We start from the raw sequence: 18,259 nt of genomic DNA on the forward strand, positions 1-18,259 counted from the left end.
AGCTAGTTTTGCTATTTTTACTAGAGACGGGGACTCCTGTCAGGCTGATCTCAAACTCCTGAGCTCAAGCAATCCACTGCCTCAGCCTCCCAGAGTGCTGGGATTACAGGTGTGAGCCATGGCGTGCCTTTCCTTTGCTTTTGGCTGCAGGTTTGGGGGTTAGTTTAATATATATACATTCTTCCTATGCACTGGGTGGTGGGTGTACAAGTACAGATGAAGCTGGGATCTTGATACTGACTAGAAGCTACTGGCATTTCAGGTCTTAATCACTTGATTGGATCGTGGTGGGTACCTATTATAAGACTCGGTGGCCTGGGGTTCTATCTTGAAACCAACTTAGGTTTGTTATCTCACACAGGTGGAGAGTTCTACTTCAGGTTTCACTCCCAGTGGAGGCTCTTCCGTCTCCATGGTGGGTATTCAGGTGTTACTTGGTCATTTGATGTTAAAGCTCAGTGTTGGTCCTGTAGCTCGTACTATGCTAAGAAAGGCTTCCTTTTTACCAGATTGCCAGTAGAAAGCCAGCAGATGGTGCTTCTTCGTCAAATTGTGCGACTGATATTTCCCACCTCGTCAGGAAGAAGGTAAATGTGTTTTCGTTTCCATCTTTTTCCTTTTTTTTATAATTCCAAATAATGTATGGGGATTACCTTTTCTTTTTTTTTCTGTATACATTTATTTATTGGAAAAAAAAATTTTTTTTTTTTTTTTTACACTGATTGCAATTGTTAGGTATATATGCTCTTTTTTTTTTTTTTATTGTTGGGGAGGGGATTACCTTTTCTTTAAACCCACCTAATAGCTGGGGTGCAACGACACACTTACTTTGCAAAGGTGATGAGGTTTTTGTAAGTGAAGAAGTTTTCACTTTTACGCCTCTTGTAGCAGACTCTCCTGGCCTGTTTCAGCCCAAGGACTATCAGACAAATTGCTGAGATCTATTTTAGGAAGCTGGCAGTTTTCTTTGACAGTAGTCATTCAGCAGCAGGTTTGTTAGCACAGACTCCTGTGTTTCCCTCTGCTTACAGCGCCAGTAGATCTTTTCAAATGCAGGGAATCAGACTTACACCTTTTATTTCCTTTTTTATCTCTTTTTTTCTTTCTTTTTTTTATATAGAGTTAATCTGTTGTCCCAGGCTTCCTGGCCCAAAGTTATATTTTGATTAACATTCATATCTGCTCCTTACCCCTGCCATACCCCACTTAGCTTCCAGTAGGGAAGCTCAATTAATATGTTGTGACAGGCTAATTTATTCAGAATGTATGCTGGGATCTGTCCCTTGTGTGAAGGAAGTGCAACCTTTAGAACTGTGAGTTCTGGTGTTCATGATCTTTGTACCTACCATAAGGTTTAAGGAAATATTTTGTAGTTGTCTTTTTAAAAACATTAAGCATATTTGTGAAGGTTTCACAATTATGTCTTTAGAGGAAACCAGAGGAAGAGAGCCCCCGGAAAGATGATGCAAAGAAAGCCAAACAAGAGCCAGAAGTGAATGGAGGCAGTGGGGATGCTGTCCCCAGTGGAAATGAAGTCTCGGAAAACATGGAAGAGGAGGTGGGCAGTTAAGCGGGGTCAGCCTCTTTCCTTATCCCTTGTTCTGAGGAACTGGGGAAACCCAGTCCTCCCAAGTGCATGCTCCCCACCTTGAGCCTGTTGAGTGCAGCCCTCACAGAAACAGTAATTGTGCAGGAAACAGTTGGGTTATGGGAGTATAGGATGACTCACAAATCGAACCTATATACCACAGGTACCCCAAATGAACTTATGAGAAGGCACTTAATTGGCAAGACCATTAGGTCATTTCTGCTTGCTCCTTTCCATGTCATATGGGATTATTGGCTCTGCTAGCCCTGTTGTCGCAAAGAATTCAGGAAATGGCCTTGTACTTTATTGTCACTGCCCTCTTAATACAGGGAGCAAAACAGTTTGGATGACCTGTGCTCTGTTCCTCTGACTGAGGCCTGCTTAGATATACGACATGGAATGGCTTAAACTAGGGTCACTCATGCCCAGGCTCCATTTGTCTTCCAGGCTGAGAATCAGGCTGAAAGCCGGGCAGCAGTGGAGGGGACAATGGAGGCTGGAGCTACAGTTGAAAGCACTGCATGTTAAAAGGAGGCAGAGCCTTCCTCCCAAGGGAAGGTGTTTTTGTATATAATGTATTTTTTCACTTTGGGGGGATTCTTTTTGTATAATTTCAATAAAGATTGTAAGCAAAGGTTGAGGCTTTTGATGGTTTTTTTCTTAATTTTGGCTGAATCTGTGCCTTGGAGCACTCCAGGTTTTATATAGTGGCCAAATATACTTTTTTCTTTCCTTCTCTACTGGTCTGTGTTGGAAGTTCTAATCCCAATTTCTGTCTGTCTAATGTTGAAGTGATTAAGTGTGGCTGTAGGACCTTTGTCTTCCCAATGGTGCTGTATTTTTTGTTTTCAAATACGTGACTGAACCCAGCTGTCATGTAAAGTCTTCAGTGGTGCTGTCCCTGGATGGAGGCTACAAAAACAAGACTTATTGAAGATCTTGCTCTTTGGTGCTAAACATAAATGATGGACTTTAGCTGTGACCCAAGCCTTGAGTGGTACTTGTCTTATATTCACCTAGTTTTCAACTGGGGCCACAATCCTATCCTGGTGTGGGGGGGGGGGGAAGCTGAGGAAAACATTTTGTGTGTTTAATTGTAGCGAATTGAGCTCTCTGGTTTGAAAGTAGCTGAGGGATTGATAGTGATAGATGCTTTGGATGTGGTTGGAAGAATCTGTGGGGAGGCTGGCTGGTTGAGTTATGTTATTTTCTGTATAGAAAGGTTGAAATATATCAACACTTGGAATTGTTACCCTGTCTGCAGTTTTGACTTCTCAAATAAAGATACTCAAAAGTTCCTGGTCTGGAATTGTGTTCAAAGTTTTTTTTTTTTTGAGGCAGTCTCACAATGTCTCCCTTGGTAGAGTGCCGTGGTCTCACAGCTTTCAGCAACCTCCAACTCGGGCTAAAGCAATTCTCTTGCCTCAGCCTTCCAAGTAGCTGGGACTACAGGCGCCTGCCACAATAGCTGGCTATTATTTTGGTTGCAGTTGTCACTGTTTAGCAGGCCCAGGCCGGGCTCAAACCCATCAGTTTTGGTGTATGTCGCCCTACTCACTGAGCTACCAGTGCTGAGCTATGTTTAGAGATCTTATAGTGGAATCCTGAGCTGCCTGAAACATTCCAGTGTGATATATGGGGTTGAAAGGCAGAAATTAGCACAGCAGTTCTGGGGGTCTAGTCCAGAGATGGTGGTCAAGGCACTGACACTGCCATGCCATTGGGCTCTCACTGATGTCTAGAGTATAGGGCTTATTTGATACCTTGACTGAGAAAAATTCTGGAAAAGGGAGTTGACCTGAGGGTCAGCACAGCTCCCTCTGCCTTCAATTTTGGATATTAAAATCAGCAAGTACTAATTTACCTTTCTGTGCAGTACAACAAAGTAGCCCTATAGGTGTCAGGATTATTGCATTAAATCCCTTGTGTAATGTAGAATAGGCACTGTTTAGAATCCAAATACCTGTTTCCCCGAAAATAAGACAGTGTCTTATTTTAAGGTGTGCTCTCAAAGATGCATTAGGTCTTATTTTCAGGGGACATCTTATCTTTCCTGTAAGTAGGTCTTATTTTCGGGGACACGGGGTAGTACCAGGTCCCTGAATTCTAAACAGTGCCTATTCTACATTACCCAAGGGATTTATTGCAATAATCCTGACACCTATAGGGTTACTTTGTTGCACTGCACAGAAAGGTAAATTAATACTTGCTGATTTTAACATCCAAAATTGAAGGCAGAAGGAGCTGTGCTGACCCTCAGGTCAACTCCCTTTTCCAGAATTTTTCTCAGATAAGACAAGAAAATGGCAGGGTTTTTTTCTGGGCTGGTCATAGTGTGTCATGGCTGCAGAAATCTGGCTTATCCTGGCTTTCAACTTCCTTCCTGAGGATGCCTTTGCAGTGTTAGTATGTCCTGAAGTTATTTTTTTTTTCTTTCCTTGGGACAGAGTCTCACTATGTCACCCTCGGTAGAGTGCTGTTGTGTCACAGCTCACAGCAACCTCAAACTCTTGGGCTTAAGCGATTCTCTTGCCTCAGCCTCCAGAGTAGCTGGGACCACTGGCGCCTATCACAACACAAGCTATTTTCTGTTGCAGTTGTGTTTTGTGGTTTTTGTTTGTTTGTTTGTTTTGTTTTTTGTAGAGACGGGTCTCAGTTTATCACCCTCAGTAGAGTGCTGTGGTATGTAACAGCTCACAACAACCTCCAACTCATGGGCTTAGGTGATTCTCTTGCCTCAGACTCCCGAGTTGCTGGGACTACAGGTGCCCGCCACAATGCCTGGCTATTTTTTTTTTTTTTTGGTTGCAGTTCAGCCGGGGCCGGGCTTGAACCCACCACCCTTGGTATATGGGGCCGGCGCCCTACTTGACTGAGCCACAGGTGCCGCCCTTTTTTTTTTTTTTTTAAGAGATAAGACTCACTTTGTTGCCCACAGTAGGGTTCTGTGCCATCACAGCTCACAGCAACCTCCAGCTTTTGGGCTTAGGTGATTCTCTTGCCTCAGCCTCCCAAATAGCTGGGACTACAGGTGCCCGCCACAACGCCCGGCTAATTTTTGTTGCAGTTTGCCTGGGGCTGGGTTCCTACTCACTGAGCCATAGGTACTCCCCCTCTGTTGCAGTTGTCGTTGTTTAGCTGTCTCGGGCTGGGTTTGAACCCACCAGCTGTAACCACTATGCTATAGGTGCCAAGCATTCTTTTTTTTTTTTTAAATAGAGATTTGGGTTGGGTTTTTTGTTTTTGAGACAGAGTCTCACTGTTGCACCTTAGCATCACAACTCACAGCTACCTCCAACTACTGGGTTCAAGCAAGTCTCCTGCCTCTGCCTCCCAAGTAGGTGGGACTACAGGAGCCCGCTACAATGCCTGGGTATTTTTTTGGTTACAGCTGTCATTTGGCCAGCCTGGGGTGGATTTGAATCTGGTGTATGTGGCTGGCACCTTAGTGCTTAAGCCACAGGGGCAAGCCTTTTTTTTTCTTTTCTTTTTTGAGGCAGCTTTCTGCCCTGTCACCCTGGATAGAATGCCATGGCATCTCAGCAACCTCAGACTCCTGGACTCAAGAGATCCTTTTGCTTTAGTTTTTCTACATTAGTAGAGATGGGGTCTTGCTCTTGCTCAGGCTGGTTTCAAACTGGTGAGCTCAAGCAATCTGCCTGCCCCAGCCAGCCTCCCAGAGTGCTAGCATTAGAAGTGTGAGCCACTGCACCTGGCTTGAGGCTTTTTCTTTTCTTCTTTGTTGGTCAGGCCTGTCATAACACACTTGACTTCTAGAGCTTTGGCATCTTTTGGTTGACACTGGCATATGGAACCACACTTAGTATCTTAATTTCAATTAGTATCTAACATGGAACCCCCTGTTTGGGGTTGGGGGAGAACATCAGTGAGCTGAGGCCCTACTCTACAATCTAAATATAGTAGAATCTGTAAGTTGACCATCCAAGGGACTATAACAAACAGAAATATTAGGTGTTCAACATGAAGAACTAAGTCTATTGTGCTAATAGGTACATCGGGTATATGTACCAATCTATGAAAATGTGGTCAACGTAAGAGAGGGTCAGCTATGGAGATTGGACTGCGTATAGGCTGCAGGAGCTTTCTGGTTATAGCACCTTGAGAACAGACGTTTCCTGGCAGTAGTACCGGACAAACCAGGATTAGGACGAAGTCTGACAATAAAGTTGGCTTTAGCACAAAGCAAGTCAGAATTTCTTTACCTAAAAATCCTTCAGTTGGAATTAAAGAATGCTCCCAGTCACCTTTCAGAGAATTATACATGCCAGGCAATATTGTAAATACCTGATGTAATTTAATCTTCACATCAATCTACCTTAGAAAAGCAGCACAGCTAAGAAGGTACTGGAGAAAGGTGGTAAAACTGTGGCTGGAGCTTGTGTGTACCCATAAATCACCATTTGTTTCCAGGCCCTATGTCAGAACGTGTAGTAAAGCCGCAAATCTGGAAATGGACCTCCACTCTGGACCCTAGTCCTGCACATGTTCATACCACATTTGCCTAAGTTCAGAAGTTCACTGGGGGCAGGTCAAAGTTGAAGTGAGATCCCAAAACCTTGTCTCTATCCTTTACTCCATTGAGGGGTTCTTCTGCAGGAGGTGGGGGATCAGCAAAGCCCCCTGTCGAGGTGAGGGAGTTGGCTTCCAGTGAAGATGAACTTGAGACCTGTGCAATGAGAAGGGATGTCTTTAGCAAAATAGGGGCTAAGCTCACACAGGTTTAGGAACCTTAAGAGTTCCACATACTGTGAACCAAATTGACCTTGATTTGATTTCCATATCTGTTACCTACTAATAGTTACCTAACTACCTAATTACCTAATACTTACCTGATACAGTGAGTAATGCACAGAAAGCATTTGCCAGTGACTGACGCATAATAGTTAATAAAGGCTGGCCATTAACTTATACCACCCACACCTGTGGTGTCTCTAGTTCTACGTGGGCCCTCACCAGAGGTGGGTATTGGTACTCAAGGGCACTTGTTGGATTGATGTCTGCCAGTGTCTGGACAACTGCATCTCTTGCATTCACCAGCCGCAGGAAAAGCTCAGCCTGACCTGCCTGAGGTGAGGAGAAATGGTACTGCCTCCATACCTTGGAGTATGCCCAGGCCCCACTCTGCACTCACCTGAGGGATCCCATTCATCTGTCCAAGGCTAAGGCTAGGGTTCACAGGAAGGGCCCGAAGTGGGAGGCGCCAGCGGCCACTTATCACCCGCTGGTCTTGATCAAATAACACAAGTGAGGCCCAAGCCTTTGGCTGTGGTGCCCTAGCCCATGCCAGTCCCTGCCAGGCCTGTAGCTCACAGACCAGTGATACTGGTGGTGAGGGTAGCAGCCTGTAGAAAAAGCAGTGTTAGAAGCCAGCCAGAGCTGCAGTGCTTTGCTAGGAGTCAGCCCTCAGAGCCATAGCCCTTTGTATATAGATGAAATAACAGCAGAAAGTGGGACAAGCCTCAATTGTGACAATACCAGTCATGATCCCCATCTACTGACCTGGGCACAGGCTGCCTATTGGCAAGGATGGCACAGTTGCCCTTTGGTCCAGGAGCTGGAGGTGGGGGCAAGCAAAGGGCGGGGGGCAATGCTGTGGTCCCTCCTGTATATTGGCCATCTCGTGTCAAGCCAGTCGTTAGCTGCACACAAGTCCAAGAAGCTTCAAGACCCCGAAGGAAGTCATAGAAGATGACCAGGCCAGCCCTGAGGGACACAAGGCTCAGCACACACCTAACTACTCTGATTATGGAAGTCAAAAGGGAGGGAGCAGGCCTCACCCAGGGTCGTAGGGTGCAGGGCCCAGTACGTCAGATGCAGGCAGGAGAAAGTGCGGGTCCAGGCCCAGATTCCTGGTCATTATTCCAGGAAGCTGTGGCTGTGGGCAAGAGAGTTGACTCTTCCAGAAATCCTAGTTGCCCACCCTCCCCCATCTGCTCAGAGCAGCGCTGCCCCTGCCCTACTCCCGGTCCTCACAGCCTTTCCCAAGCCACCCAAGAACTGGAAGTCTGTGGAGCTTGGAAACGGCGGGAGTGGGGGCGCCACCGGTGGCGGCAGGAGCGGGCTATCTCTCCTCCCCTTCTGTCGTAGCCTAGGACCAGCCAGAAGTCGCGGCTCCCCAGGTCCTAAGAGCAAAGGAACAGTTACGGGGCCCCTGAGCTGGAGAAAACTGGCTTAGATAACCTCTTCATCGAGAGCCAAGCCTACAAATGGTCTATGGGATTATGGAGACACAGGGACACCCAGTCACAGGGAGATGCGTGTGGACACGAACGGAGGCAGTACAGACACAGATCTCATTCCGACGCACGGTCCTTTCATCCTCTCCCTGAGCTAGGTCTGCCGGGAAGGGCTAGGTAGGATTGGCCTGGAACGCTTACTGACCCCAAGGCGCCCGGCCGGGGCCTCTCTGCATCCGCATGGTCAGGATTTCTGCTTCCAGGCGCCGATTTTCGGCTTCGACTATTAGCAGCTCCTCGGATGGGGCACCTGCCCTTCCTGCCATAAGTAAGTCTGACCTGTCACCTTTGACCTCTGGTGAGCGGCCGGGTCTGGCTGTGAACAGCTCTCCAGTGTTAGGCCTCTCTGGAAAAGGCTAGGCTTGTCAGCTCACATTTCAGCCACTGTCACAAAGATTACCCAGGTTTCCTATTTCGAGACTTTGGCCCATCTGTGCCAAGGACGCTCTCCCTCACGTTCTTTTTTTGTAGAGACAGAGTCTCACTGTACCGCCCTCGGGTAGAGTGCCGTGGCGTCACACGGCTCACAGCAACCTCCAACTCTTGGGCTTACGCGATTCTCCTGCCTCAGCCTCCGGAGCAGCTGGGACTACAGGCGCCCGCCACAACGCCCGGCCATTTTTTTTGTTGTTGTTGCAGTTTGGCCGGGGCTGGGTTTGAACCCGCCACCCTCGGCATATGGGGCCTGCGCCCTACTCACTGAGCCACAGGCGCCGCCCCTCCCTCACGTTCTTTTTACCACTGTTGCAGAGGGCCCCCTGTTCACCCCTGTGAGTCCGTGACCGCTGCAGCTCCAGTGCTGACGCCTCCACTTGCAACTGCCACATCTGGCCCAGTACGCCCGGGTCTCGACCCCCTCCTCGAATATAGGTCTCACGCAAGGCCCTAGGGATTGGGAGGACAGGAAGGCAGTCTATCCAGGACAATGCACGCTTCGCTCCACTCCCGTCTTTGGACTTAGCCCCTCACCCAATTTCAGCAGCCAGAGTGCCTGGTTTGGCCTGGAGCACCGGAAACCAGAGCTCTGCATTTTGCCTGGAGTTCTGTCGGGCTCTGGAATGCAGGGTCAACACGCAGGGAGACACAGTTAAGGCCCTCCCACGCCTCCCCTACACTCCTTCACCATCTCCACTTCCTAGCTGCGTCTGGGCGTGCGCCCTCCCTCTGGCCCAGCCACAGGCCCCACCCCCGACCCGCCACAGGCTCCGGCTCTACCCCCAGCCGCAGGCAACACCCCGCCCGCCCCCGCCTTGCTCCCAGGAGCGGCTGCCTCTGAGTTTCACCCTGGCTCCGGCTGTAGCTCTTGAACGCGCTCCCCTAACACCTCTAGAGCTCCTCGCGTCTGCCCCGCCTCTGCTCGGAGTTCCCGAAGCTCCCGCTCCAAGCCTAATAGGCGGGATGCCCGCCTACGGGCCACATCTTGGAGGCACCGGCTCAGCTCTGAGGGAACGTGGGACTGAGTTAGAACCAGCCCGAGCAACCTTAAGCCAAATGGCGAGGGACAGAGCAGACCCTCAGTCCCCCCTTCTTCACCCTCGCCGCGTCGCTCGAGGGCCCGGTTCTGTGCTTCAGTCTCTGCCACGCGCCTCGCGCGAGTCGCCTGCAGCGCCCGCAGCCGCTCGCGGGGGCTTCCTGCAGCCTCGGAAATGGGGCCCTGAGGCGGCGCCTCTGATCGTCTCCAGAGCCCTGTGGACTCTCTGGATACTTCTGTCCTCCAGGGGCTCTTTTTCTGTAGGGACAACCGCAGCCACTGCACCTGTAGGTAGCAGTGGTCAGCAACCTCTACGTTGGCGGAATCTGTGCACCAGCTACAGGGTTGGGGACGTTTGGAGTCGTGGGGAAGGCAGGTGGGTGTACCTCTTCTGTTAACCTCTTTAGCGCAGATTCACTGCCCTGCTGTTCTTGGAAGCTCTGGAGTTCTCGTGGCACAACCTGGGGACAGGGCGTAGGATGAGAATCGGGAGGGTCTGGCTCTCTTGAATATCTACTCGTGGCCGTGGAGAAGACCTTACCGCGGCACCCTGCGGTTCAGAGACTGCTGAGGGCTGTACTCCAAATGTCATCTCCTGGGCCACACGGCCGACGCAGAAGCGCTGAGTGTGGGTGGCTAACAGAGCTGAGGAGCGGAAAACCATGTCACAGGTCTCACATGGCAGGAGTCCTGGCTCCTTACTGTGGGAGTCCATGGGATGGGATCTGTTTCCTGACGCCAGCTGATACCTGCAGAAAAAGGGACAGAGAGCTGGGGGAAGGAAAAGGGAGATGAAAGAGACAGAAGGGCAGAAGCATAAAGGTAATGTCTACTAGGTCTAGGAGAACTTCAAGTTTATGTTTGGGGAGGAGCCTCAGCTCCCTGGGCAGCAACCACAGCCCTGTGCTGATCAGAAAGATGGGTGAAGAAACCTTGGTCACCTTTGGGAGGAGCCACTGGCTTGAAAAGGTGTCACAAAGTCTGTACTACTTCATTGCATGAACTTGGGCAAATGTCTAGCATTTCATCTTGGTTTCCCTGACTATATTAATAAAAAGGAAAAAACAGGGCGGCGACTGTGGCTCAGTGAGCAGGGCGCCAGTCCCATATACCGAGGGTGGCGGGTTCAAACCCAGCCCCGGCCAAACTGCAACAAAAAAATAGCCGGCGTTGTGGCGGGCGCCTGTAGTCCCAGCTGCTCGGGAGGCTGAGGCAGGAGAATCGCCTAAGCCCAGGAGTTGGAGGTTGCTGTGAGCTGTGTGACGCCACGGCACTCTACTGAGGGCAATAAAGTGAAACTCTGTCTCTACAAAAAAAAAAAAAAAAAAGGGAAAAACAGCTGCTTCCTAGACTAGCCAGGCCCTTATACCTTACTCTGTTATTGGTCATATAGTGGTCTGTGACATGCAAATGTCATCTTTTTCATGCTGTGCTCTCAAGTGGATACAAGGCAGTTAGTGCCATTCTTCAATCCAGAGAATACCTAGGAGAGGAGGCAGTCTGCCTTTCTGACATTCTGCTTGGAAATCAGGTCTTTCTCCTGACTGAGAAGCTCTTCCTAGCAACATACATCTCTGGAAGTAACCACAGCTTTTGCACAATCAAATCACCCCTGGGCATGGCGGCTCACACTTATAATCCTAGCACTCTGGGAGGCTTAGGCGGGTGGATTACTTAGCTCACAAGTGCAAGACCAGCCTGAGTAAAAGTGAGCCCCCCATCTCTACTAAAAATAGAAAAACTGAGGCAAGAGGATCACATGAGCCCAAGAGTTTGAAGTTGCTTTGAGCTATGATTTCATGGGACTCTACCCAGGGTGACAACTTGAGACTCTGTCTCCCAAAAACAAAAAAAATCACCCCAGGGAGGGATAGTGATCTTTCCCTAACTTCCAGTCCCCAGGGAGTTATACCTGCTTTTTCAGGTATAGGAGATAATCCACACAGCTCTAGAAATGAAAGCTGTGGGAGAACCCAATCTTTTTTTTTTTTTTTTTGTAGAGACAGAGTTTCACTTTATTGCCCTCGGTAGAGTGCCGTGGCGTCACACAGCTCACAGCAACCTCCAACTCCTGGGCTTAGGCGATTCTCCTGCCTCAGCCTCCCAAGTAGCTGGGACTACAGGCGCCCGCCACAACGCCCGGCTATTTTTTTGTTGCAGTTTGGCCGGGGCTGGGTTTGAACCCGCCACCCTCGGCATATGGGGCCGGCGCCCTGCTCACTGAGCCACAGGCGCCGCCCAGGGAGAACACAATCTTACAGGGGTCCTCAAACTTTGTAAACAGGGGGCCAATTCACTGTCCCTCAGACCGTTGGAGGGCCGGACTATAGTTAAAAAAAGAAAAACAGGGCGGCGCCTGTGGCTCAAGGAGTAGAGCACGGGTCCCATATGCTGGAGGTGGCGGGTTCAAACCCAGCCCCGGCCAAAAACCACAAAACAAACAAACAAACAAAAACTATGAACAAATTCCTATGCACACTGCACATATCTTATTTTGAAGTAAAAAACAAAACGGGAACAAATACAATTCACACCTCCATATGTGGCGCGCAGGCCGTAGTTTGAGGACTCCTGATCTATCAGATGAAGGAATCAAATCCAGAAAGACACCCCAGGCGCGGGCCCTTAATTGTGGTCAGATCGTCCATCCTCTCCCCACTCCTCCCCAAAATATATGCAACCAAGTTATAAAGAAGCGGGAACTTTGAGGTGGCCTTATATTTCTTAAGAAGCAACAAGACAATTGGGGCGGCGCCTGTGGCTCAAGGAGTAGGGCGCCGGTCCCATATGCTGGAGGTGGCGGGTTCAAACCCAGCCCCAGCCAAAAAAAAAAAAAAAAGCAACAAGACAGGGACTCAAGGGACTTTCCCCACATACAGCAGGGAAAGTCAATGTATGACCAGCAACAAGTTAACAAAGTACTACAAAGTATATGAGCTTAGTTACAACTGAGAAAATGTATATTTTTAGAAATAGTTCTGAAACTAGTCCCATGCTATGGCAGGCATCTATAGTCCCAGGTACTTACAATAGCATCAAAAATGTGAAATACTGGCTTGGCACCTTTAGCTCAAGCAGCTAAGGTGCCAGCCACATACACCAGAGCTGGTGGGTTTGAATCCAGCCTGGGCCTGCCAAACAACAATGACAACTACAACCAGAAAATAGCCAGGCGTTGTAGCGGTGCCTGTGGTCCCAGCTACTTGGGAGGCTGAGGCAAGAGAATTGCTTAAGCCTAGGAGTTGAAGGTTGCTGTGAGCTGTGATGCCACAGCACTCTACCCAGGGTGACAGCTTGAGGCTATGTCTCAATAAGTAAATGAATAAAAGAAAATTGAAAAAAAAAAACTTCAAACTAAGACAATTGAAAGCAAAATTCAAAAATAAAAAAAAAGTTTAACAATGCTGACATAAGGATTCACACAATTTAGTTGGCAAGTTTTCTTCTATTTGTACATCATATCTAAGAATAGATGCCATCTTACATTTAGTGGAATACTAATGGTTCTTGCTGCTCTATCTCAACTGTATGCACATGGATTGCTCACAGTGTCAGCAGCAGGGACTGTAATATACTATGGCAGACAGGGTTCCTTCCTAACCTTAAGAATCTAGCAGATATCCTGCTGGTCTCTCTGCCTCTTCTGTTTATTCCCTTTGTTTCCACACTACAGGCTAGTTATTTAACATGCAAGTAGGCTTATTATTCCTCCATCTCCTGATAAAGTATGATCTTGGTCCACTATATCCACGTGACTAGTTACTATAGAGAGAGCCAAAAAAGTGCCAGTGCCAGTGCCAGATTGTTTTCTGCTTGTCCATCAGATCTTGGCCTCAGGTTTCATCTTTTCGAATATAACTGTTTGTTCTATTCTCTTTTTTTTTTTTTTTTTTTTTGTAGAGACAGAGTCTCACTGTACCGCCCTCGGGTAGAGTGCCGTGGCGTCACACAGCTCACAGCAACCTCTAACTCTTGGGCTTACGCGATTCTCTTGCCTCAGCCTCCCGAGCAGCTGGGACTACAGGCGCCCGCCACAACGCCCGGCTATTTTTTTGTTGCAGTTTGGCTGGGGCTGGGTTTGAACCCGCCACCCTCGGCATATGGGGCCGACGCCCTACTCACTGAGCCACAGGCGCCGCCCTGTTCTATTCTCTATTGGGTTGGGCACTCCTTGGATCCCCAGAGCCTTGCACAGGGCCCAGAACCTACAGCAGGGGCTTTTTTTTTTTGATGAAAAAGTGCTGTTCCTGGCTCAGCACCTGTGGCTCAAGCAGCTAAGGCACCAGCCACATACACCTGAGCTGGTGGGTTCGAATCCAGCGGGGGCCCACCAAACAACAATGCCTGCAACCAAAAAAATAGCCTGGCGTTGTGGCAGTTGCCTGTAGTCCCAGCTACTTGGGAGGCTGAGGCAGGAGAATCTCTTGAGCCCAGGAGTTGGAGGTTGCTGTGAGTTGTGATGCCATGGTACAGGGCAACAGCTTGAAGCTGTCGTATGGGCAGCACCTGTGGCTCAAAGAGTAGGGCACCAGCCCCATATGCCAGAGGTGGTGGGTTCAAACCCAGCCCTGGCCATAAACTGCAAAAAAAAAAAAAAAAAAAAAGAGTGCTGTTTCCCTGGCCACCTAGCCAACACTGGTGCAGTCTTTTACAGAGTTCTTAATTAATAGGAAAGCCAAAGAATATATTCCTTAAAATACATTGGTAAATACATGGGCACCAAAAATGTTTGAACACAGAAAATTTGGTTTCTGACTTTTTTTTTTTTTTGCAATGCTAGGTCCTTTATATTTTCTTTTTTTTTTTTTTTTTTTGTAGAGACAGAGTCTCACTTTATGGCCCTCGGTAGAGTGCCGTGGCCTCACACAGCTCACAGCAACCTCTAACTCCTGGGCTTAAGCGATTCTCTTGCCTCAGCCTCCCGAGTAGCTGGGACTACAGGCGTCCACCACAACGCCCGGCTATTTTTTGGTTGCAGTTTGGCCGGGGCCGGGTTTGAACCCGCCACCCTCGGTATATGGGGCCAGCGCCTTACCGACTGAGCCACAGGCGCCGCCCGGTCCTTTATATTTTCATATGAGTTTTTTTGTTGTTGTTGCAGTGGCCAGGGCCAGGCTTAAACCCACCACCCTTGGTATATGGGGCCGGTGCCCTACTCACTGAGCCACAGGTGCCACCCAGTTTCTGACTGTATTAGTGACAATTATTGCACAAGTTTTTCTGCATCAAAAAAATTATCTGCTGCAGCTAATTAAACTGACCATGCTCCTTTCTTCATGGGGGCCTGGTGTGCAGTGGCTGCAAACAGCAGCCTCCTTGGTAGTGATGCAGCCTGTTGCTTGTATAGGTTGCTCTAAGGGACCTTGGAGACATTACTTTCCAATACATGTTCATGTGTTACACCTCTTGCTATCCCCAATCTAGGCTCCAGACAGGTATGCGTCGTGCCTTTGGAAAGCCCCAGGGCACTGTGGCCAGGGTTCACATTGGCCAAGTCATCATGTCCATCTGCACCAAACTACAGAACAAGAAGCATGTGATTGAGGCCCTTCGCAGGGCCAAGTTCAAGTTCCCTGGCTGTCAGAAGATTCACATCTCCAAGAATGGGGTTTTACGAAGTTTAACTCAGATGAATTTGAAGACATGGTGGCTGAGAAGCGACTCATCCCAGATGGCTGTGGGGTCAAATACATCCCCAATCGTGACCCCCTGGACAAGTGGTGGGCCCTGCACTCGTGAGGACTTAACACTGTGTTGCCTATCAAGTGCGCCTACCAATAATAAATCCTACTTCCTGTCCAAAAAAAAAAAAATTATCTGGGGTGGCACCTGTGGCTCAGTGAATAGGGCGCTGGCCCCATACACCAAGGGTGGCAGGTTCAAACCTGGCCTCGCCAAAACTGCAACAACAAATAAAATAAAAATAATCTTCAAAAAAAATTATCCGCTAAAAATAAAACAAATATGTGTCTCATTTCACATTTCCTCCAGACATCTTTTTTGAGAGAGAGTCTCACTTTGTCGCCCTGGGTAGAGTGCTATGACTTCACAGCTCAGAGCAACCTCAAACTCTTGGATTCAAGCTATTCTCTTGCCTCGCCTTCAACGCCCAGCTATTTTTTAGAGACGTGGGTCTCGCCCTTGCTTGGGCTGGTCTCGAACCGCTTCGGCCTCCCAGAGTGTTAGGATTACAGGCGTGAGCCACCGCGCCCGGCCTTCCCCCAGACTTGTACGTATATTTCCACTAGAAAAGAATCTACTCATCTAATTTTGAAAATATACTTCTTGAAGACGTCACTGCGGGCGGGGCGGCCCGGAGGGGCGGGCCTCTGTGTCGTGTCCCGGGTCCCGTGGGCAGCCGTGCGGTGCGCAGCGGAGCGGCGGGCGCTCGGGTGCGGGCGGCATCATGTCCCCGGGAAGCGGAGTGAAGAGCGAGTACATGAAGCGCTACCGGGAGCCGCGCTGGGACGAGTATGGGCCGTGCTACCGCGAGCTGCTGCACTACCGCCTGGGCCGCCGACTGCTAGAGCAGACGCATGCGCCCTGGCTCTGGGACGACTGGGGCCCTGCCAGTTCCTCGGACGACTCAGCGTCGTCAGAATCGTCGCGCGGCCTTGGTCCCGCGCCCAGATGCGCCCCGGCGTCGCCAGTGGAGCGCGCGGCGCGGGAAGAGACGGAACGGCTGCTGCGCGGGATCCCAGAGGAGCAGGGCGCAGAGGCGGAGGACGCGGAGGACACGGCTCTGCCATCACTGCCAGTGAAAGATGTACAAGGAAAACCTGAACAGCAGATCGGAACAGGAGAGGCTGAAAAATTACCCACCAGTATCGAAGCTCGACAACACCGAAGTGCCTTATTTGCCGGAGGAAATAGGGAAGCAGTCACAAGTTCTCAGCGATCATCAGGCAAAATGAAAGAAAAGAAGCATCCGTTTGCTCTTTATGGGTGGGGAGAAAAACAGACTGATACAGGAAACCAAAAAACTCACAACGTGTGTGCATCTGCCCCTGTGCATGAGATTCATACATCAGCCTTACGAGCCAAGAACAGAAGACAGCTGGAGAAAAGGAAACTAGTTGCCCAAAGACAACGTGCTCATTCTGTGGATGTCAACAGAAGGATGAAGTCGTCTTCCTCCTCGGAGAACCCGTGGATGACAGAATACATGAGGTGCTACTCGGCCAGAGCTTAAACAGTCGTGTGGACAGCCTTTCTTAAAAAAAGTGTAAATGACAGAAACATAAGTGAAGACCAGAAACCATGAAAAGAAATTGGACACACAGATTCAAGAAACCAACTGATTATCCAAGGTTTATTGGGGGGAATTTCTAAATGATCGTTTATTTTGATTAATTATTGGTCACCTACCTCGGCAGTAGGGCAGACAGTTGAAGCCATAGCCATTGGATTATTTATGAAAATAATTCTCTAAATATATGATGTTATTATAAGGGTTTAAAGCATCTTATTCTTTAGAGATGAGGCCTCACTTTTACCCAGGCTGGTCTTGAACTCTTGAGCAGAAGAGATATCCCACCTTGGCCTCCCAGAGTGCTGGTATTATAGGCGTGAGCCATCACCTCGGGCACAAGCATCCTAATCTTTTAATATACTGATACCAAATGCCTTTAAATTGCTACAGATGCTTACGATTCAGTATTCTCTTAAGTTTAGGTGGGGCCTATTTTCATTCTATGCTCATTAACTTTTTAGATTCCATCTGGCAGCATAAAATTATTTTTTGAGACAGAGTCTCACTATGTCACCCTCTGTAGAGTGCTGTGGTGTCATAGCTCACACAACCTTTAACTCTTAGGCTCAGGCAGTTCTCTTGCCTCAGCGTCCCTAGTAGCTGGACTACACGTGCCCGCCACAACACCCAGCTATTTTGTTGTTGTTTTGCAGGCCCAGGCCTGGGTTCAAACCCACCAGCCCCAGATCATGTGGCCGGCGCCCTAACCACTGAGCTATGGGCGCCCAGCCAAAACTAATTGTTTCTTACTTGTAGTTTTGTTTGTTAAAGACTATCAAGTTGAAAATGAATTTTAGTACTTTTAATTACATGTACAATGAAACTAGAACTTTTGTAGTTCCTGAAAAATTAAACTTACTTGTATTTTAGTTCAGGATCACCTTCATGTAAGTTGTAATATTTAAGAACTACCTGGACTGGGTAAGGGTTGCTTTTTCCTTTTTAAATTATCAGCTAGGCATTTAACAGTTTAAGAGTTCAAATACATTCCAATCTGAGCCAATACAATGTGTAGAGTAGTTATGTTTCTTTTGAGTCAAGGATTGTCACATTTTTTATTGCAAAGTTTTTTTTTTTTTTTTTTTTGCAGTTTTTGGCTAGGGCTGGGTTTGAACCTACCACCTCCGGCATATGGAGCCGGCGCCCTACCCCTTTGAGCCACAGGCGCCGCCCGCAAAGTTTTTTTTTTTTTTTTATTGTTGGAGATTCATTGAGGGTACAATAAGCCAGTTACACTGATTGCAATTGTTAGGTAAAGTCCCTCTTGCAATCATGTCTTGCAAAGTTTTTTTTTTTTTTAGAACACCTAAGGCAGACTTGGCACTTGGTACACTCTGGCCTTTGGCATATGCCCATCGTGGATTTTTGTCGCTTCAGTAATAGCTGGCAGTGACATTTAGAATTTATAATCTGAAATTTCATTTAGCAAATTGTGATCATTTGGCCAACTGGGATGGGACCATTATTAGGATTAGACATGTTGCCCCCACCCGCTTTTTCTTCTACAAAACTTAATGAAGTCTTGATGATGTACAATATTCAGGTTTTAGGTTGAAATACATTACTCTTTGATTCCTAGCCAGCAGATCTATCTACATCTTAATGTGCTGACAGAATGGTCCTGTGTGTAAATAGTGCTTCTGTTCTTTGCTTTTAGAGTAGAAAAATTGTTTTAAAAAAACATTGGTTTC

The 18,259-nt window shown here is 48.3% G+C and overlaps 4 protein-coding genes, 1 non-coding gene and 1 pseudogene across 19 annotated transcripts in view; 4 read left to right on the forward strand and 2 right to left on the reverse strand.

Annotated features, from left to right (window-relative positions):
* The window catches only part of NASP (nuclear autoantigenic sperm protein), a 46,236-nt gene extending 44,014 nt beyond the window's left edge, over positions 1–2,222 (forward strand). For both annotated transcript variants that reach the window (XM_053575268.1, XM_053575269.1), the window contains 4 exons: positions 362–415; positions 510–587; positions 1,430–1,558; positions 2,036–2,222. In XM_053575268.1, the coding sequence (XP_053431243.1) occupies positions 362–415; positions 510–587; positions 1,430–1,558; positions 2,036–2,116 (342 nt within the window). In that variant the 3' untranslated portion in view covers positions 2,117–2,222. The remainder of the gene's footprint in view (positions 1–361; positions 416–509; positions 588–1,429; positions 1,559–2,035) is intronic.
* IPP (intracisternal A particle-promoted polypeptide) overlaps positions 1–18,259 on the reverse strand; it is a 189,008-nt gene that overhangs the window by 57,105 nt on the left and 113,644 nt on the right. Inside the window, exon 9 of one of the 2 annotated variants that reach the window (XM_053575292.1) lies at positions 10,033–10,622. The exons of the other annotated variant lie outside the window; for it this stretch is intronic. The gene's annotated coding sequence lies outside the window, so the exon portion shown is untranslated. Of the gene's footprint in view, positions 1–10,032; positions 10,623–18,259 lie in introns of those variants that run through there. 2 annotated transcript variants of the gene reach the window in all.
* Positions 5,733–16,237, reverse strand: CCDC17 (coiled-coil domain containing 17). Of its 13 annotated transcripts, none has more exons than XM_053575284.1 (14): positions 16,139–16,195; positions 10,066–10,087; positions 9,858–9,961; positions 9,703–9,777; positions 9,129–9,601; positions 8,815–8,898; positions 8,612–8,730; positions 7,991–8,104; positions 7,583–7,731; positions 7,387–7,484; positions 7,109–7,312; positions 6,741–6,951; positions 6,563–6,673; positions 5,748–6,275 (listed from the first exon to the last, which is right to left on the reverse strand). In XM_053575284.1, the coding sequence occupies exons 3-14, from the start codon at positions 9,906–9,908 to the stop codon at positions 6,117–6,119; spliced, it is 1,848 nt and encodes a 615-aa protein (XP_053431259.1). In that variant the 5' UTR covers positions 9,909–9,961; positions 10,066–10,087; positions 16,139–16,195; the 3' UTR covers positions 5,748–6,116. The 13 variants fall into 13 exon arrangements, with proteins under 13 accessions (XP_053431261.1, XP_053431255.1, XP_053431259.1 ...); XM_053575282.1 differs by lacking the exon at positions 16,139–16,195 and adding an exon at positions 15,599–15,728 and having other exon boundaries at positions 5,749–6,275; XM_053575279.1 differs by lacking the exons at positions 10,066–10,087; positions 16,139–16,195 and adding an exon at positions 14,578–14,729 and having other exon boundaries at positions 5,750–6,275; positions 9,129–9,285; positions 9,379–9,601; positions 9,858–10,065.
* On the forward strand, positions 14,558–14,691 carry LOC128575686 (small nucleolar RNA SNORA70). The gene has a single exon (XR_008377100.1). It is a non-coding gene; the product is annotated as a small nucleolar RNA SNORA70 (small nucleolar RNA).
* Positions 14,703–15,591, forward strand: LOC128574593 (60S ribosomal protein L10-like; annotated as a pseudogene).
* On the forward strand, positions 15,723–17,647 carry CCSAP (centriole, cilia and spindle associated protein). The gene has a single exon (XM_053575326.1). The coding sequence runs from the start codon at positions 15,723–15,725 to the stop codon at positions 16,506–16,508; it is 786 nt and encodes a 261-aa protein (XP_053431301.1). The 3' UTR covers positions 16,509–17,647.

The sequence above is a fragment of the Nycticebus coucang genome, chromosome 22 (genome assembly GCF_027406575.1).
Source record: "Nycticebus coucang isolate mNycCou1 chromosome 22, mNycCou1.pri, whole genome shotgun sequence".
In the NCBI taxonomy this organism is placed as follows: Eukaryota; Metazoa; Chordata; class Mammalia; order Primates; family Lorisidae; genus Nycticebus; species Nycticebus coucang.

What these genes read in the sequence shown, in the direction of transcription:
- CCDC17 (XM_053575274.1), bottom strand. An exon ending in GCGGTCACGGACTCACAGGG is followed by an intron (nt 8,105 to 8,611) that starts GTGAACAGGGGG and finishes TACTTATGGCAG; the next exon opens with GAAGGGCAGGTGCCCCATCC. An exon ending in AGATGAATGGGATCCCTCAG is followed by an intron (nt 6,674 to 6,740) that starts GTGAGTGCAGAG and finishes TCCTCACCTCAG; the next exon opens with GCAGGTCAGGCTGAGCTTTT.
- CCSAP (XM_053575326.1), top strand. Translation starts at nt 15,723, where the DNA reads ATGTCCCCGGGAAGCGGAGTGAAGAGCGAGTACATGAAGCGCTACCGG.